This window comes from Homalodisca vitripennis, chromosome 2 (genome assembly GCF_021130785.1).
Source record: "Homalodisca vitripennis isolate AUS2020 chromosome 2, UT_GWSS_2.1, whole genome shotgun sequence".
NCBI classification, from domain to species: Eukaryota; Metazoa; Arthropoda; class Insecta; order Hemiptera; family Cicadellidae; genus Homalodisca; species Homalodisca vitripennis.
The window spans coordinates 16,722,286-16,737,901 of NC_060208.1; the positions used below are offsets into that span (position 1 = coordinate 16,722,286).

Sequence of the window (15,616 nt, forward strand, 5' to 3'; positions counted from 1 at the left end):
CACACGAGTCAGACTCATGGATATTATTACATAAGTGAGATTTACGTATTTACTTTCATAAATGTAGCATTATATTAATGCGAATGCAAACGTACGTTTAAACACATTACATAACAACACAATCAAAATGCTGCAAAAATAAAACAAACAATCGGATAGTGAAACAAAACCAGCAGAACAATATCTGTTGATGAACGAGATGTGTTGATCGAATAATACTGAGCTGGACGTAATACCGTGAACAGCTGCGAGTATTTCACGTAATCAGATCTAGGATAATCAAGTATTATGTCAAATTAATAGTATTAGGGATCAAAGCTGTCGTACAATGGCGCATTTGGACGCATTAAACAATTAAAACCTATTTCGTGGTTTACTGAACTGTTCGTCATAAACATGTGCGTATCTTTCCACGTGGGAAATACACGGTTTATTCAAAATTTGTTATACTAAATAATTGTATTACAAAAACTGTGGTGAAGCACTGTACAGATACATACAGGGTGTTCAGAAAAAGGCGTCACGAACTTCTGTGGCTGATAGTACTCATTAAAAAATGGCCTATAAAACATAGGTCGATAAATGTGTCGTTTACCATCAGCAATTTGGTATTTTTTATAAAAAAAACATTATGTCTAGAAGTAGTACAGCTATGGGTAGCACAGTTTGCACATAGGTTGTAATAAATAAGAGAAAGTTAAAATAATAATGGTGTGGTTTGCTTTAATATTGACAAACATTTTAAAGTCAAATAAAAAACAGCATTATTATAAAAAAATGTATAATATACCAAATACTTTTTAATTTTTATTGCAATTCAAACGGTACTTTTTTCAACGCACAAGTGACCATGGCCACTTTAAAGGTATGTTTGCACAAGGCGTTAGCAACAAACATGACAAACACGCCTTTCAACTGACAAATGTTTGTGACACCTTATATAAACACAAACTCACACGCACGCACACTTACAAATTTGTTATCTTTTATATTCGTTGTTGAGTTTGTTGAATATTTACTATTGTTACATATTTATTATTGCTATGTTTACTTAGTTATACCTCTTTATATGTACGTTGAGATTGTTATTGTTTTTGTTGAATTTGAGTTTTTTAATGCGATTTGAACATTGGCTCATCATTTACACAGCAAAAAAATAACTATTCAAAGTGATCCGCGGTGGATGAACATCAAAGAAGGAAATCAGACTGTAATATTTTACCAACTGCAAAATGATTAGGATTTTAACGGCAATTTAGTATGAATATACCTATAATCTAATCAAGCGTTTTATGTGAGCACCTGACATTGTATACTTTTTAAATTTTGTTGAAAAAAAAGTGATTTGTAAACTCATACACATATCAATAATTTCTTATTGGGCAAATATAAAAAATAAGTAAGTGACACATTTGTGTAGAAACTATTATAATAATCTTCTTTTGTTAAAAAAATATATTTTTCACGGCTCGGTCGGTGCAGAGGTCAATGTCCTGCTGGCGTCTCAAAAGATAGATGAAGTCCAACTGCTTCAGTAACTGGCATTTTAATAAATGGCTATATAGATGGCCTCTAAAATAAAAAAATGAATAAAGAGTTCCCAAATCACTTAAGTTCTATTAGCATCTCTAGCAGCACTGTAGTTGTGTGCTCTTCTGCACTCAACCTACCATATATCCAAGTGAAGAATGTCGCTAGCCACATCGTCAATGTCACTGTAACACACAACAAAGTTACGCTTAGAATCGAAATACTATGTAATGTTATGATCCTTAAGTTAATTAAATACAACGTGTCTGTGTTTGAAAAGAGAATTGAACTTGTTTAACGGATACTTACTTATTTAAAACCTAAACTCTGTTTAGTAAAAAAGTGATCAAAGCTTAGATGAAATAAATTAGTTTCCATAGTCTAATCTGTATTTGACAACATTGTTTATTGCGATGTAGTTTGTTATGTGAGGAAACTCAATATCTAGAGTACAAGAAACAATGTGCACTCGAGCTACTTTAATTTCACGGTAGCGGCCTCCAACTTGAGAGGAACGAGTATAGTTTGTCTGTAGGATAAGAAACAAGTTTTATTGTCTAGTTGTGACCTAATAACTTTCAAAGTAATTCAAGAACGAAACTGTACCACTCGTCTTTTTTATGTGGTGGAAGAAGATTTTTTGTTAATTGTTCCCAAAAGCACCCTCTCAATATTTTTGATCGATAACCGATCACTACTTTAGATGTCACTCTCCGGTAAAAATCCATTGGTTGGATGTTGTATGGTTTAAGGTGTCTAGTAACTAGTGAATCGATGTGTCACACACCTCCTGACCAGAATATCTCGTACAAGTATGAGAAGGGTTTTACAGATTCGGAAAAAGTCAAATCTACTCGTTTAAATCAAAGAAAAGTTAAATGATAGCAGTCCAATATGGAAGCGAATTTATGTAAGACTCTTAAACATATACCGCTAGTAACCAAAAATATCCTGTATGAGTTGTACCTATACTGCCTCATTTTGATCTTTGCAGGGACTTTCTAAAACTAACTCTCCTTAAATATTATTTAAAATTGTATATATATATATATATATATATATATATATATATATATATATACTATTTATAATATATTTTATAACCGAAAAGTTACTAATCATATCTAAGATATTGATATAATCATTATATCATAATGGAGTACTATTACTACTGCTTGCTTCCAATGCTGGTTTAAATATAAAGTAAAAAGTAAAGTAAAGAATGTCTTATTTTATCAGGCGAAGTTAGGGCTAAGAAGCCCTCTCTAACACTTAACCTGGGGACCAACGGCTTAAAGGTGACTTCCGAACCACCACCAATGGCCGGGCAGGCGGGCCGCTTGCAAGGACAGGATCGCACAGCGAGCGGTCACCTGTCCAAGCATCAGCCACGCTCAGCGTTGCTTGATCTGGTTATCTTGCGATAACCGCCGTACCCACTACACTGCGCCATTGGCAAATATGCTAAATATGCTAAATATACTAATAATTCAATGACGTATAATGTTCGGAGACACCGTAACTCAATCTTGTTTTCTTTTACAGACAATGTCCAATTCGTTTTTTGGTTTGAATAAAGAATGGTTTTTTTACATTATAGAGCCTGTGCACATTACTTCTGTATTAATACTTAGCAGTAGGGTTGTTGAAATATTGTGAACCTTCTGACCCTAAAATGCTTTTAAAAAACGATCTTTGAAAAAGAAAAATAATTTTTATTGCAACAACACGATTTCCAAAGGTAGATAACAGCAATTGGAGAATGAAACATGGTTTTTAATTTTGCCAGATGAATTTAAGATTTTTAAAAGTGGATGAGGAACAAAAACTTCAGAACAAAAAGTCTTGAGCCATTTATTTTAAAGAGTTTCAAATTATTGACAAAATTCAAAATTTCTATGATAAAACGATGGTATCTATACAATACTATTGACTAATTCTCCAATTCGGAATGTCCTCTAATTATATTTGACTGAATTTAAAAAATCATGTATTCATCTTAAAGACTTTACATATAAACAACGTAATGTAGAAAATATCCCTGACAAAATGCACGTGTCACGAATGTCATTGTTCTGGATAACCAATCAATTATTTAATTATCAAGATATGAGAAATTATCAGTACCAAACTGACGGGTGATGTGGAATACGATGTTACTTTAGCAAGTCGTGAAATAGTTTACTACAATATATAGGTAAAGCAAACTTGATCTCCCCATAAAGATGTAAGATATAAGACTCGTTCCCCCCATAAAGATGGAAGAAATGGTGAGTTATAAATTGATGGGCTGTTTGGGAGACGATACCACTCAGTAAATCGTAAACTAGTTTATTACAATATAGGTAAAGCAAACTTGATCTCTCCATAAAGATGGAAGATATAAGACTCGTTCCACCATAAAGATAGAAGAAATGATGAGTTCCAAATTGATGGGCTGTTTGGGAGACGATCGTAAACTAGTTTATTACAATATAGGTAAAGCAAACTTGATCTCCCCATAAAGATGGAAGAAATGGTGAGTTATAAGTTGATGGGCTGTGTGGGAGACGATGCCACTTAATAAGTCGTAAACTAGTTTACTACAATATAGGTAAAGCAAACTCGTTCTCCCATAAAGATGGAAGAAATGGTGAGTTATAAGTTGATGGGCTGTGTGGGAGACGATGCCACTTAGTAAGTCGTAACCTAGTTTACTAAGTTTACTACAATATAGGTAAAGCAAACTTGATCTCCCCATAAAGATGTAAGATATAAGAATCGTTCCCACCATAGAAGAAATGGTGAGTTATAAATTGATGGGCTGTTTGGGAGAAGATGCCACTCAGTAAATCGTAAACTAGTTTATTCCAATATAGGTAAAGCAAACTTGATCTCCCCATAAAGATGGAAGAAATTATATGAGTTCCAAATTGATGGGCTGTTTGGGAGACGATCGTAAACTAGTTTATTACAATATAGGTAAAGCAAACTTGATCTCCCCATAAAGATGGAAGATATATGACTCGTTCCCACCATAAAGATAGAAGAAATGGTGAGTTATAAGTTGATGGGCTGTGTGGGAGACGATGCCACTTAATAAGTCGTAAACTAGTTTACTACAATATAGGTAAAGCAAACTCTCTCCCATAAAGATGGAAGAAATGGTGAGTTATAAGTTGATGGGCTGTGTGGGAGACGATGCCACTTAATAAGTCGTAAACTAGTTTACTAAGTTTACTACAATATAGGTAAAGCAAACTCGTTCTCCCATAAAGATGGAAGAAATGGTGAGTTATAAGTTGATGGGCTGTGTGGGAGACGATGCCACTTAATAAGTCGTAAACTAGTTTACTACAATGTGGGGAAAGCGAACTTGTTCTCCCCATAAAGATGAAAGATATACGACTCGTTCCCACCATAAAGATAGAAGAAATGGTGAGTTATAAATTTATGGGCTGTGTGGGAGACGATGCCACTTAGTAAGTCGTAAACTAGTTTACTAAGTTTACTACAATATAGGTAAAGCAAACTCGTTCTCCCATAAAGATGGAAGAAATGGTGAGTTATAAGTTGATGGGCTGTGTGGGAGACGATGCCACTTAATAAGTCGTAAACTAGTTTACTAAGTTTACTACAATATAGGTAAAGCAAACTCGTTCTCCCATAAAGATGGAAGAAATGGTGAGTTATAAGTTGATGGGCTGTGTGGGAGACGATGCCACTTAATAAGTCGTAAACTAGTTTACTACAATGTGGGGAAAGCGAACTTGTTCTCCCCATAAAGATGGATGATGTAAGACTCGTACCCACCATAAAGATAGAAGAAATGATGAGTTATAAATTTATGGGCTGTGTGGGAGACGATGCCACTTAATAAGTCATAAACTAGTTTACTAGTTTACTACAATATAGGTAAAGCAAACTCGTTCTCCCATAAAGATGGAAGAAATGGTGAGTTATAAGTTGATGGGCTGTTTGGAAGACGATGTCACTTAGTAAGTCGTAACCTAGTTTACTACGTTTATACCAAAAGAATGGATGGAATGATGAGTTCTAAATTGACGGACGGCATGGGTGTCGATATGATCTAATATCATAAACTATATTACAGAAATAGATTGGGTATGCTCCTTACCTTCGTAAAAACATTAGGGATTTACATGTTTTTTGTCCTGAATTCCATCAACGAAACTGTGAGACTCACATACTTTCGAATGTACTCAAATATAAATTTTCGTTTTGACTTTCCAGAAAATAAACCATCCACCTTTCACGTACCTATATGAGAATTGTGTGATATTAATTTTATTTGATAAAGCTAGTTCTGTTCGTTAAAGCGCTACTGTACTAAATCTTCTGGTTACAGTTTTAATACAATTAAATCCTTTAGTAATTATCTATTGTTAAATGAATTAAATTTAAAACGTTGAGAATTTTTATTATTGCCAGAGTTTACTCAATGTAACATGACGTGTTTGACAGCATTCAGCAATACATTTACATTTAGGTTTCAAGTGGCAACAGCATTGGGCACGGGATGCAATATCTTCTCATCGACTGATACGTAATCAAAGCTACAATTTGTGATTACATCTGTTTGATGAAACGCATAACTGTTCTATGTATTCTAATCCAGCTGGATGTTAAACCGTGATAACGATATCCTCTGAAGTTTCGTTCCGGCATCACTTCGTGAAAAAAGGCGTTCCACTCGGTGTCCGAATTTCTCTACTTGTGGAATTCATCTCACATATGGTAATGTGCCATGCTTTACTTCTTCTTCTTCTTCAGCTATATGCGCTAGTTGTGTATTGCACCGCAAGGAGCGCTAGTCTATAAACTTAGCTTTTGATTGGCCGATGATGGGTTCACTCACAATGTTAAAATATCCGATTAAATATATAAGTAAATACTAATAATCATGACTTTCGTTGTTTTCAGTTTTTATTAACTTGTGTTACCGTTATTTATTCTCATTTATATAATTATTCGTTTTATTATTTAATGTATTGTAAAGAATTTTTCTAAAGAATTAAAAGATAACAGTCTTTAGACGATTTTATCAAAAATATAATGACATAAAATTATTTAAATCTAATAATAAATAAATGTGATAAGACGGAGCTCATATTAAGAGCTGGCGTTTATTCAGTGTTTGCATTTATTATTGGCTAATGACTGCGAACAGAAAGATAAGAAATTAAGCATCCATGGATAATTAAGGAGATCCATGAACATATGTTGAAATATGTCTGTCTTTACCTGATAACATGGTATACCTTTGTTCAGAGAGTTACGGGACACTCTATATAACCTAATATGAATTTGATCTTTCCAAAGTGGCAATAAATACGGAAAATTAGAATTGAAAACAGTTCTATAGAATATGAAAAACGTAATTTTTATTACTGCACGATTTCCAAAACAAAATAATATAAATTTCCATAACTGTACCAGTTTGTTGAGATCCAATATATCCAATGTAACTTATACTTTAAATTTAAGGGTAAACTAGTTAATCATTAGGAAAGAAATAGGTGACACGAAAATTGTGTTTAATAGATAAATCATGTTATAAAAAACAAGCAGGAGCTGTAGTCATAGCATCCGTGAAATATCTGTATACAAATATAAAAATAATAATTGTCGTGTGATTCCGATAAAGGTCGTGTAGTCGAACCTTTTACACTTTGAATATAAGCTTAGAAGTAAAAAAAAACAAACAAAAACATCGAATGGCTGTATTTAATGATGCAATATTCTAGGTTGAATTATGTGAGAACGTACCGGTGAAGCTTCATTAACGTTTATTTGGCTTCATTATTTGTGCGGGCCGGGTGATCGAGTTTTGTTTACCGTAGCATCTCATCAAGTTGTATTATTGAAGCCATAGACAGACATTCGTTCTCTGATTGCATTCCACTCCCTCGATTTGTAATGGATATTGTCGGTGGAAAATAACACCAATCGTAGGATCGTGTTTAGTTCACCATAACATCTCATCAAGTTGTATTAATGAAACCATAGACAGAAATCCGTTCTCTGATTGCATTCCACTCCCTCGATTTGTAATAGATATTGTCGGTGGAAAATAACACCAATCATAGCATCATGTTTAGTTCACCATAACATCTCATCAAGTTGTATTATTGAAGCCATAGACAGAAATTCGTTCTCTGATTGTATTCCACTCCCTCGATTTGTAATAGATATTGCCGGTGGAAAATAACACCAATCGTAGGATCGTGTTTAGTTCACCATAACATCTCATCAAGTTGTATTAATGAAACCATAGACAGAAATCCGTTCTCTGATTGCATTCCACTCCCTCGATTTGTAATAGATATTGTCGGTGGAAAATAACACCAATCATAGCATCATGTTTAGTTCACCATAACATCTCATCAAGTTGTATTATTGAAGCCATAGACAGAAATTCGTTCTCTGATTGTATTCCACTCCCTCGATTTGTAATAGATATTGCCGGTGGAAAATAACACCAATCGTAGGATCGTGTTTAGTTCACCATAACATCTCATCAAGTTGTATTAATGAAACCATAGACAGAAATCCGTTCTCTGATTGCATTCCACTCCCTCGATTTGTAATAGATATTGTCGGTGGAAAATAACACCAATCATAGCATCATGTTTAGTTCACCATAACATCTCATCAAGTTGTATTATTGAAGCCATAGACAGAAATTCGTTCTCTGATTGTATTCCACTCCCTCGATTTGTAATAGATATTGCCGGTGGAAAATAACACCAATCGTAGGATCGTGTTTAGTTCACCATAACATCTCATCAAGTTGTATTAATGAAACCATAGACAGAAATCCGTTCTCTGATTGCATTCCACTCCCTCGATTTGTAATATATATTGTCGGTGGAAAATAACACCAATCGTAGTATCATGTTTAGTTCACCATAACATCTCATCAAGTTGTATTAATGAAACCATAGACAGAAATCCGTTCTCTGATTGCATTCCACTCCCTCGATTTGTAATAGATATTGTCGGTGGAAAATAACACCAATCATAGCATCATGTTTAGTTCACCATAACATCTCATCAAGTTGTATTATTAAAGCCATAGACAGAAATTCGTTCTCTGATTGCATTCCACTCCCTCGATTTGTAATATATATTGTCGGTGGAAAATAACACCAATCGTAGCATCATGTTTAGTTCACCATAACATCTCATCAAGTTGTATTATTAAAGCCATAGACAGAAATTCGTTCTCTGATTGCATTCCACTCCCTCGATTTGTAATATATATTGTCGGTGGAAAATAACAACAATCATAGGATCGTGTTTAGTTTACCTTAACATCTCCTCAAGTAGAATTATTGAAGCGATAGACAGAAATTCGTTCTCTAATTACATTCCACTCCCTCGATTTGTAATAGATATTGTCGGTGGAAAATAACACCAATCATAAGATCGTGTTTAGTTTGCCGTAACATGTCATCAAGTTGTAGTATTGAAGCCATAAAAAAAACAAAAACAAGAAAACATAAACATGGGAAATAACACCAATCTTAGGAACGTTTTAGTCCGCTTTCAATGATATTTCGCTGGTAGGTATTAACTATAATAACTTCTTACTGTGGTAAGAAGTTATTCTAGTTTATTAATTATATTGGATCAGTTATTTTGCTGTGGTAAGAAGTTATTATAGTTTATTAATTATATTGGATCAGCTATTTTGCTCTGGTAAGAAGTTATTATAGTTTATTAATTTGCTGTGGTAAGAAGTTATTCTAGTTTATTAATTATATTGGATCAGCTATTTTGCTGTGGTAAGAAGTTATTTTAGTTTATTAATTATATTGGATCAGCTATTTTGCTCTGGTAAGAAGTTATTATAGTTTATTAATTTGCTGTGGTAAGAAGTTATTCTAGTTTATTAATTATATTGGATCAGCTATTTTGCTGTGGTAAGAAGTTATTATAGTTTATTAATTTGCTCTGGTAAGAAGTTATTATAGTTTATTAATTTGCTGTGGTAAGAAGTTATTCTAGTTTATTAATTATATTGGATCAGCTATTTTGCTGTGGTAAGAAGTTATTATAGTTTATTAATTTGCTCTGGTAAGAAGTTATTATAGTTTATTAATTTGCTGTGGTAAGAAGTTATTCTAGTTTATTAATTATATTGGATCAGCTATTTTGCTGTGGTAAGAAGTTATTATAGTTTATTAATTATATTGGATCAGCTATTTTGCTCTGGTAAGAAGTTATTATAGTTTATTAATTTGCTGTGGTAAGAAGTTATTCTAGTTTATTAATTATATTGGATCAGCTATTTTGCTGTGGTAAGAAGTTATTATAGTTTATTCGTGTATGTATTAGCGGCTTTTGCTTTGTTTAGTAGTAAAAATATATATTGCCCAAGAACGTATTTAATACAATTTTAAGTAAGTGAAAATTTGGTTATGTATCTCACCTTTACTATTCATACATATATTGACCATACGCTGACATAATACAGTAACCACTATTGTTACCTCATAGATCGTAACCAATAGTGCAACATTGAAATGTCCAATAATACAAATGCATTAAAAAGATACAAATGGCGAGAACTACACCACAATTCACTGCAGTTGTGGCAATTAAATTTGAAGGAACAATATTACACGCAAAAGATGTAAATAAAATCTAGTTTTCTAAGATAAATATAGTAATATTTACAATTTAAATTTATCAGCTAGGATCTAATTTGTCAATGTGATAATTCATAATACTGGATAGAAATGGTATGACAGATATGTACGAAAATATAAAAATAAGCACAAAAAAAGAAAAATCATAGGATACTACCAATTTTAGCTTACTCAACCGACCCACCCGCCAAAATAGAAAACCACTTTTGTGGAGTATGTTTATATATAGGATAATTATTATTTTTTCGTATCGTGTCCTTTGGAACAGAAAAAATTACAATATGGATAAACTTCTAAAGGTTTTCTAAATAGGCTATCATAAAACCCGTTACTTAGGTAACTAAAATCGTAGCGTTTTAAAAGTTTAAAACGTGTTACCATAACAACGAAAATTGTCGGGGTCTGTAAAATAATGTTAAAACAATCTGCTGTACTCACAATCGAAACTTCTCGTTCCAGCGAGGGTTGAGGGTTTGAGGCCGGACTGTGGTTGCCCTGATGAACTTGGCTGGCACGGCGCTGGACAAGCTGTCACGATGTTCTCTGCGCTCCTTCCGCTTGAAACTCAGCCGGAAACTGGCACCACAGAACTAAGTTACTTCCTTCATAGTGCACGCAATAACAACAGTGGAAGTTGTATGTTACAAAACAGTGGGTAAAATAAGGAATATTTGTTACGAGTGAAAAGGTTTAGGACAAAATTTTATTCTTAGAAAAAAATATTTTATACTTCCCGTAACCTTAAAGGGTGATAATAAAAACAATGCAAATACAACACCACACAAATTACACCCTGACAGTAAACACCTCGTGAAACTTTTGGTGATCTGCTTACTAGACAAATGTAGAGTAATCTTTAATTGATAAATATCAGTTTAAGTTAGGTTAGGATGGGTTAGGTTGGGTTAGGTTAGGTTGGGTTAGGTTAGGTTAGGTTAGGTTAGGCTAGGTTGGGTTAGGTTAGGCTAGGTTAGGCTAAGCTAGGCTAGATTACTTTAGGTTACGTTTTCACAAAAACCTCCCTAATACGTGGTCTAGGTCGAGCGGGCACCTACTGTACGTAGAACGTTGCTTTGACAGTGCGTCACTGTTAGAATAGTGTACGAGCCGTGTTGTTGCTTTACGTGTACTGCAGAAATGTTTGGTAACGGGAAGTGATCTGCTTACTAGACTAGTGTGAAGTAATATTCAGTCGATAAATATCAGGTAATGTATCATCACAAAACCCTCTCTCAGTCTAATACTTGGTCTATGTCGAGCAGCCAATTACTGTACGTAGAACGTTGCTTTGACAGAGACGCACTTCTGTTATAACACTGTACGAGCCTGTGCTGCAGAAAAATAAACAATATAACACTGCACTTTACATTCCTCGCATTCTTTAACAAAAATTCCTGATGTCATCAAAGTTCATTTGTATCACTCTACTGAGTTTGCATTGAAAGTGCTCCGAAACCATAATTTGCTTAAATTTTGTAGTTTGAGATATTTTAGGGCTTCCGCCTCGAAGGGTTCACCTTGAGGGTCTATTGATGAATCCACCACAGAGCCGAATGATGAATCATGACATACTGGGAGGTCGACCATATTAGACAACGACCATAACCGTAACCAACCGTGGTCAAGGAGACTGGATTTTCACAAAATTAGTAAATACAAATGAGTGATACACCTTTCACTATCGCTTGCCCATAGTTTGATAAACGTATGAAACACCCCACTAGCCCACAGCAAATTGACAGTTATTTTCAATAAGCAGTAATTCATGCAAAATGTACTAAAGTATTATTATTATAATGGTCCTTATGTATGAATACTAGTACATTTTCAATAAAGCAATATACTGTTTGTGGCAACAGTTTATAACGCTGCTCCTCTACATCATGACATGCCGCTAACAATCAAACTCGCGTCAGTGGAGCTTGTGACTGGTGACACAAGCAGTTAACTGAAGCGACTAACGACTGTTTATGTTCTCTGATCTTCATCTACATACTTGTGTTCTACATAGCCCATGGCTGGTTGACAAAGAGGTTGAAAGAGAGTATTATTATGATATTTCTAAAGCATTATACTGTTTGTGGCAACAGCTTATAACGCTGCTCTCAACATCATGACATGCCGCTAACAATCAAACTCGTGTCAGTGGAGCTTGTGACGAGCAGTTAACTGAAGCGACTAACGACTGTTTATGTTCTCTGATCTTCATCTACATACTTGTGTTCTACATAGCCCATGGCTGGTTGACAGAGAGGTTGAAAGAGAGTATTATTATGATATTTCTAAAGCATTATACTGTTTGTGGCAACAGCTTATAACGCTGCTCTCAACATCATGACATGCCGCTAACAATCAAACTCGTGTCAGTGGAGCTTGTGACTGGTGACACGAGCAGTTAACTGAAGCGACTAACGACTGTTTATGTTCTCTGATCTTCATCTACATACTTGTGTTCTACATAGCCCATGGCTGGTTGACAGAGAGGTTGAAAGAGAGTATTATTATGATGATTTCTGTTTACTGATGAAAGTACAATTCCAGTAAAGCATTATACTGTTTGTGGCAACAGTTTATAACGCTGCTCTCAACATCATGACATGCCGCTAACAATCAAACTCGCGTCAGTGGAGCTTGTGACTGGTGACACGAGCAGTTAACTGAAGCGACTAACGACTGTTTATGTTCTCTGATCTTCATCTACATACTTGTGTTCTACATAGCCCATGGCTGGTCGACAGAGAGGTTGAAAGAGAGTATTATTATGATGATTTCTGTTTACTGATGAAAGTACAATTCCAGTAAAGCATTATACTGTTTGTGGCAACAGTTTATAACGCTGCTCTCAACATCATGACATGCCGCTAACAATCAAACTCGCGTCAGTGGAGCTTGTGACTGGTGACACGAGCAGTTAACTGAAGCGACTAACGACTGTTTATGTTCTCTGATCTTCATCTACATACTTGTGTTCTACATAGCCCATGGCTGGTTGACAGAGAGGTTGAAAGAGAGTATTATTATGATATTTCTGTTTACTGATGAAAGTACAATTTCAGTAAGCATTATACTGTTTGTGGCAACAGTTTATAACGCTGCTCTCAACATCATGACATGCCGCTAACAATCAAACTCGCGTCAGTGGAGCTTGTGACTGGTGACACGAGCAGTTAACTGAAGCGACTAACGACTGTTTATGTTCTCTGATCTTCATCTACATACTTGTGTTCTACATAGCCCATGGCTGGTTCGACAGAGAGGTCGAAAGAGAGTATTATTATGATATTTCTAAAGCATTATACTGTTTGTGGCAACAGTTTATAACGCTGCCCTCAACATCATGACATGCCGCTAACAATCAAACTCGCGTCAGTGGAGCTTGTGACTGGTGACACGAGCAGTTAACTGAAGCGACTAACGACTGTTTATGTTCTCTGATCTTCATTAACATACTTGTGTTCTACATAGTCCTCGGCTTTTTGAGAGAGAGGTAGAGAGGGTGAGAGAGATTATTATATTAATTCAGGTTTACTTGTAGAAGTACACTTTCAGTAAGCGGCTGTACGCCGTAACATTCAACGCCGATCTCAATGTCATGACATGCCGCTAACCTGACGCGAATCTGACGATGTCACAGACTTCAGTCCAGAAAGCTAGAATCATGTTCTGTGAAGAAATCCAAAAAAACTATTCGTTGAGAGAGAAGCTCGAAACGAACTATTTACGTTGTTTTGACATCAAAGACAACTAGCCTTCAAAATTTAAAAATATGGTGTAATCTAATTGATGAGCTCTAGGCACGGTGGATCAACTGAGTTTTTTGTACATAACATTAAGTAGGCTACGTATACATGAAGCCTCCTTCTATTCCGAAAGAATAAATATGAAACGATAACAAAGTATTCTTTATGCCGAAAATAACTTTATTTGGAATCTGGTTGACTGATAATAATAGACTCTTACAGGAATATTATTTTTATTTTCATATATGGTGTATTGAAAGAGGTTAATATTGTGGGTAGCATGTCTTTATTTATTCTTTTATGGGCACATTTAATCTTAATGGTAGTTTTCTGTTTCTTTCTATTGCATTTCACTCGTGCTAATGATAATGAAGAGTGCATGTCTAATATGGTTTTCATAGAGATTATAAAGCATTTACCTGTGATGCTTCCTCAACTTCTCGTGATGACCCTCGTGCTTGTCCGTGGGGTCAAGTCCGCTCTCCGACAGGGCGCGGGAGTTGGCCCCCCGGGGACTGGGGGGTCCGGGGGATGAGGGCTGGGGCGAGGCCATGGTTCCCGGCTGGATCCCCAACATGCAGTAAGGGTCACTGAAACCTGGAACAAACAGATATTCCTATCACCTCTGTTGTTCATAGAAGAAGTAGTTAACAAAGAGTAATCGTTACGTTAGTTATCGTTACTGATGTCTACAACCCAGCCTTTGTGTTACAATAATAACAATACAAAGTATCATAGCTTATTGTGTTATCCTCGCCAAGCACAGACCAACCTTGTGTAAGTTTGACTCACGGTTGGTAAGTTTTCAATATGGTGTATACAAATATTGAAAGTATGAATTTTAAGAAAACAGTTTCTCATACGAAAATGGTTAACCCAATTAGAAATAGTGAAATCTTTTTTAATCCTTGTCCAACTAATACTATAATGTTCGTGACACAGTGGTTTAGTGACAATGCAGATTGAAATGCTGTGTATTACTAAAGCAAATTTTTCCAACCGCTCTCCTCTTTTCACTTAGTTTTAAATTCTTCTCGGTGACTAGGGAGCAGCGAAAATATTAGGGTTAAAAAGTAGGACGGGTTATCTTTAAAAAGTTTATTTAAAGACTTTGTCAATAAAGGAAATAAAGTAGTATCAGAAAACAGGCATTCTTAATTTACAAAGGCACATATTCAAAGAAACAGGTTAAAGTTTTAATATAATGACAGAAATATTAAATTGATTAACAATGTTTCTATACATTAAAAGTTTGTAAAATTTAAGATTTTTTTTGTATTGGAACTGTGGTGTTTATATTTCACTAAACAAATCACTCTATATATTTTTGATGAAATATATTGGTGGATGATCTTTTTTAGTTGAAGAAATGGAATTAGGCTGTCCAATACTTGATTCTGGATCTTCATCAAAACTAATTGTTCTATTTGTTCTTAGATGTCATCTTAAAACTTTTATGGTTTGGTTAAAATAACACCTATTTCCTTTAAAAATTCAAGTATTACCGAGTAAAAAGTGTAAAAAATAGGTGACTATAATAAATTATTAACACATTTCTATTTGAAACTGCAATAATGCTTATACTGTAGACTAATGCCTTATCAGCAGAGCAGGAAGATGAAAGTCAGTTAGCTAAAGCGCGGCTTAGCAGCTAATCTGGTGTGAGTTCAGTTCGGATGAAACCTTATT

The 15,616-nt window shown here is 34.8% G+C and overlaps 1 protein-coding gene across 1 annotated transcript in view; it reads right to left on the bottom strand.

Annotated features, from left to right (window-relative positions):
• The window catches only part of LOC124353595 (BAI1-associated protein 3), a 70,949-nt gene extending 56,434 nt beyond the window's left edge, over positions 1-14,515 (bottom strand). The window contains exons 1-3 of the mRNA XM_046803508.1: positions 14,347-14,515; positions 10,626-10,763; positions 1,671-1,715 (exon numbers count right to left, since the gene is read on the bottom strand). Coding sequence (XP_046659464.1) covers positions 1,671-1,715; positions 10,626-10,763; positions 14,347-14,504 — 341 coding nt within the window. The 5' untranslated portion in view covers positions 14,505-14,515. The remainder of the gene's footprint in view (positions 1-1,670; positions 1,716-10,625; positions 10,764-14,346) is intronic.
• Positions 14,516-15,616: the final 1,101 nt, after the last annotated feature.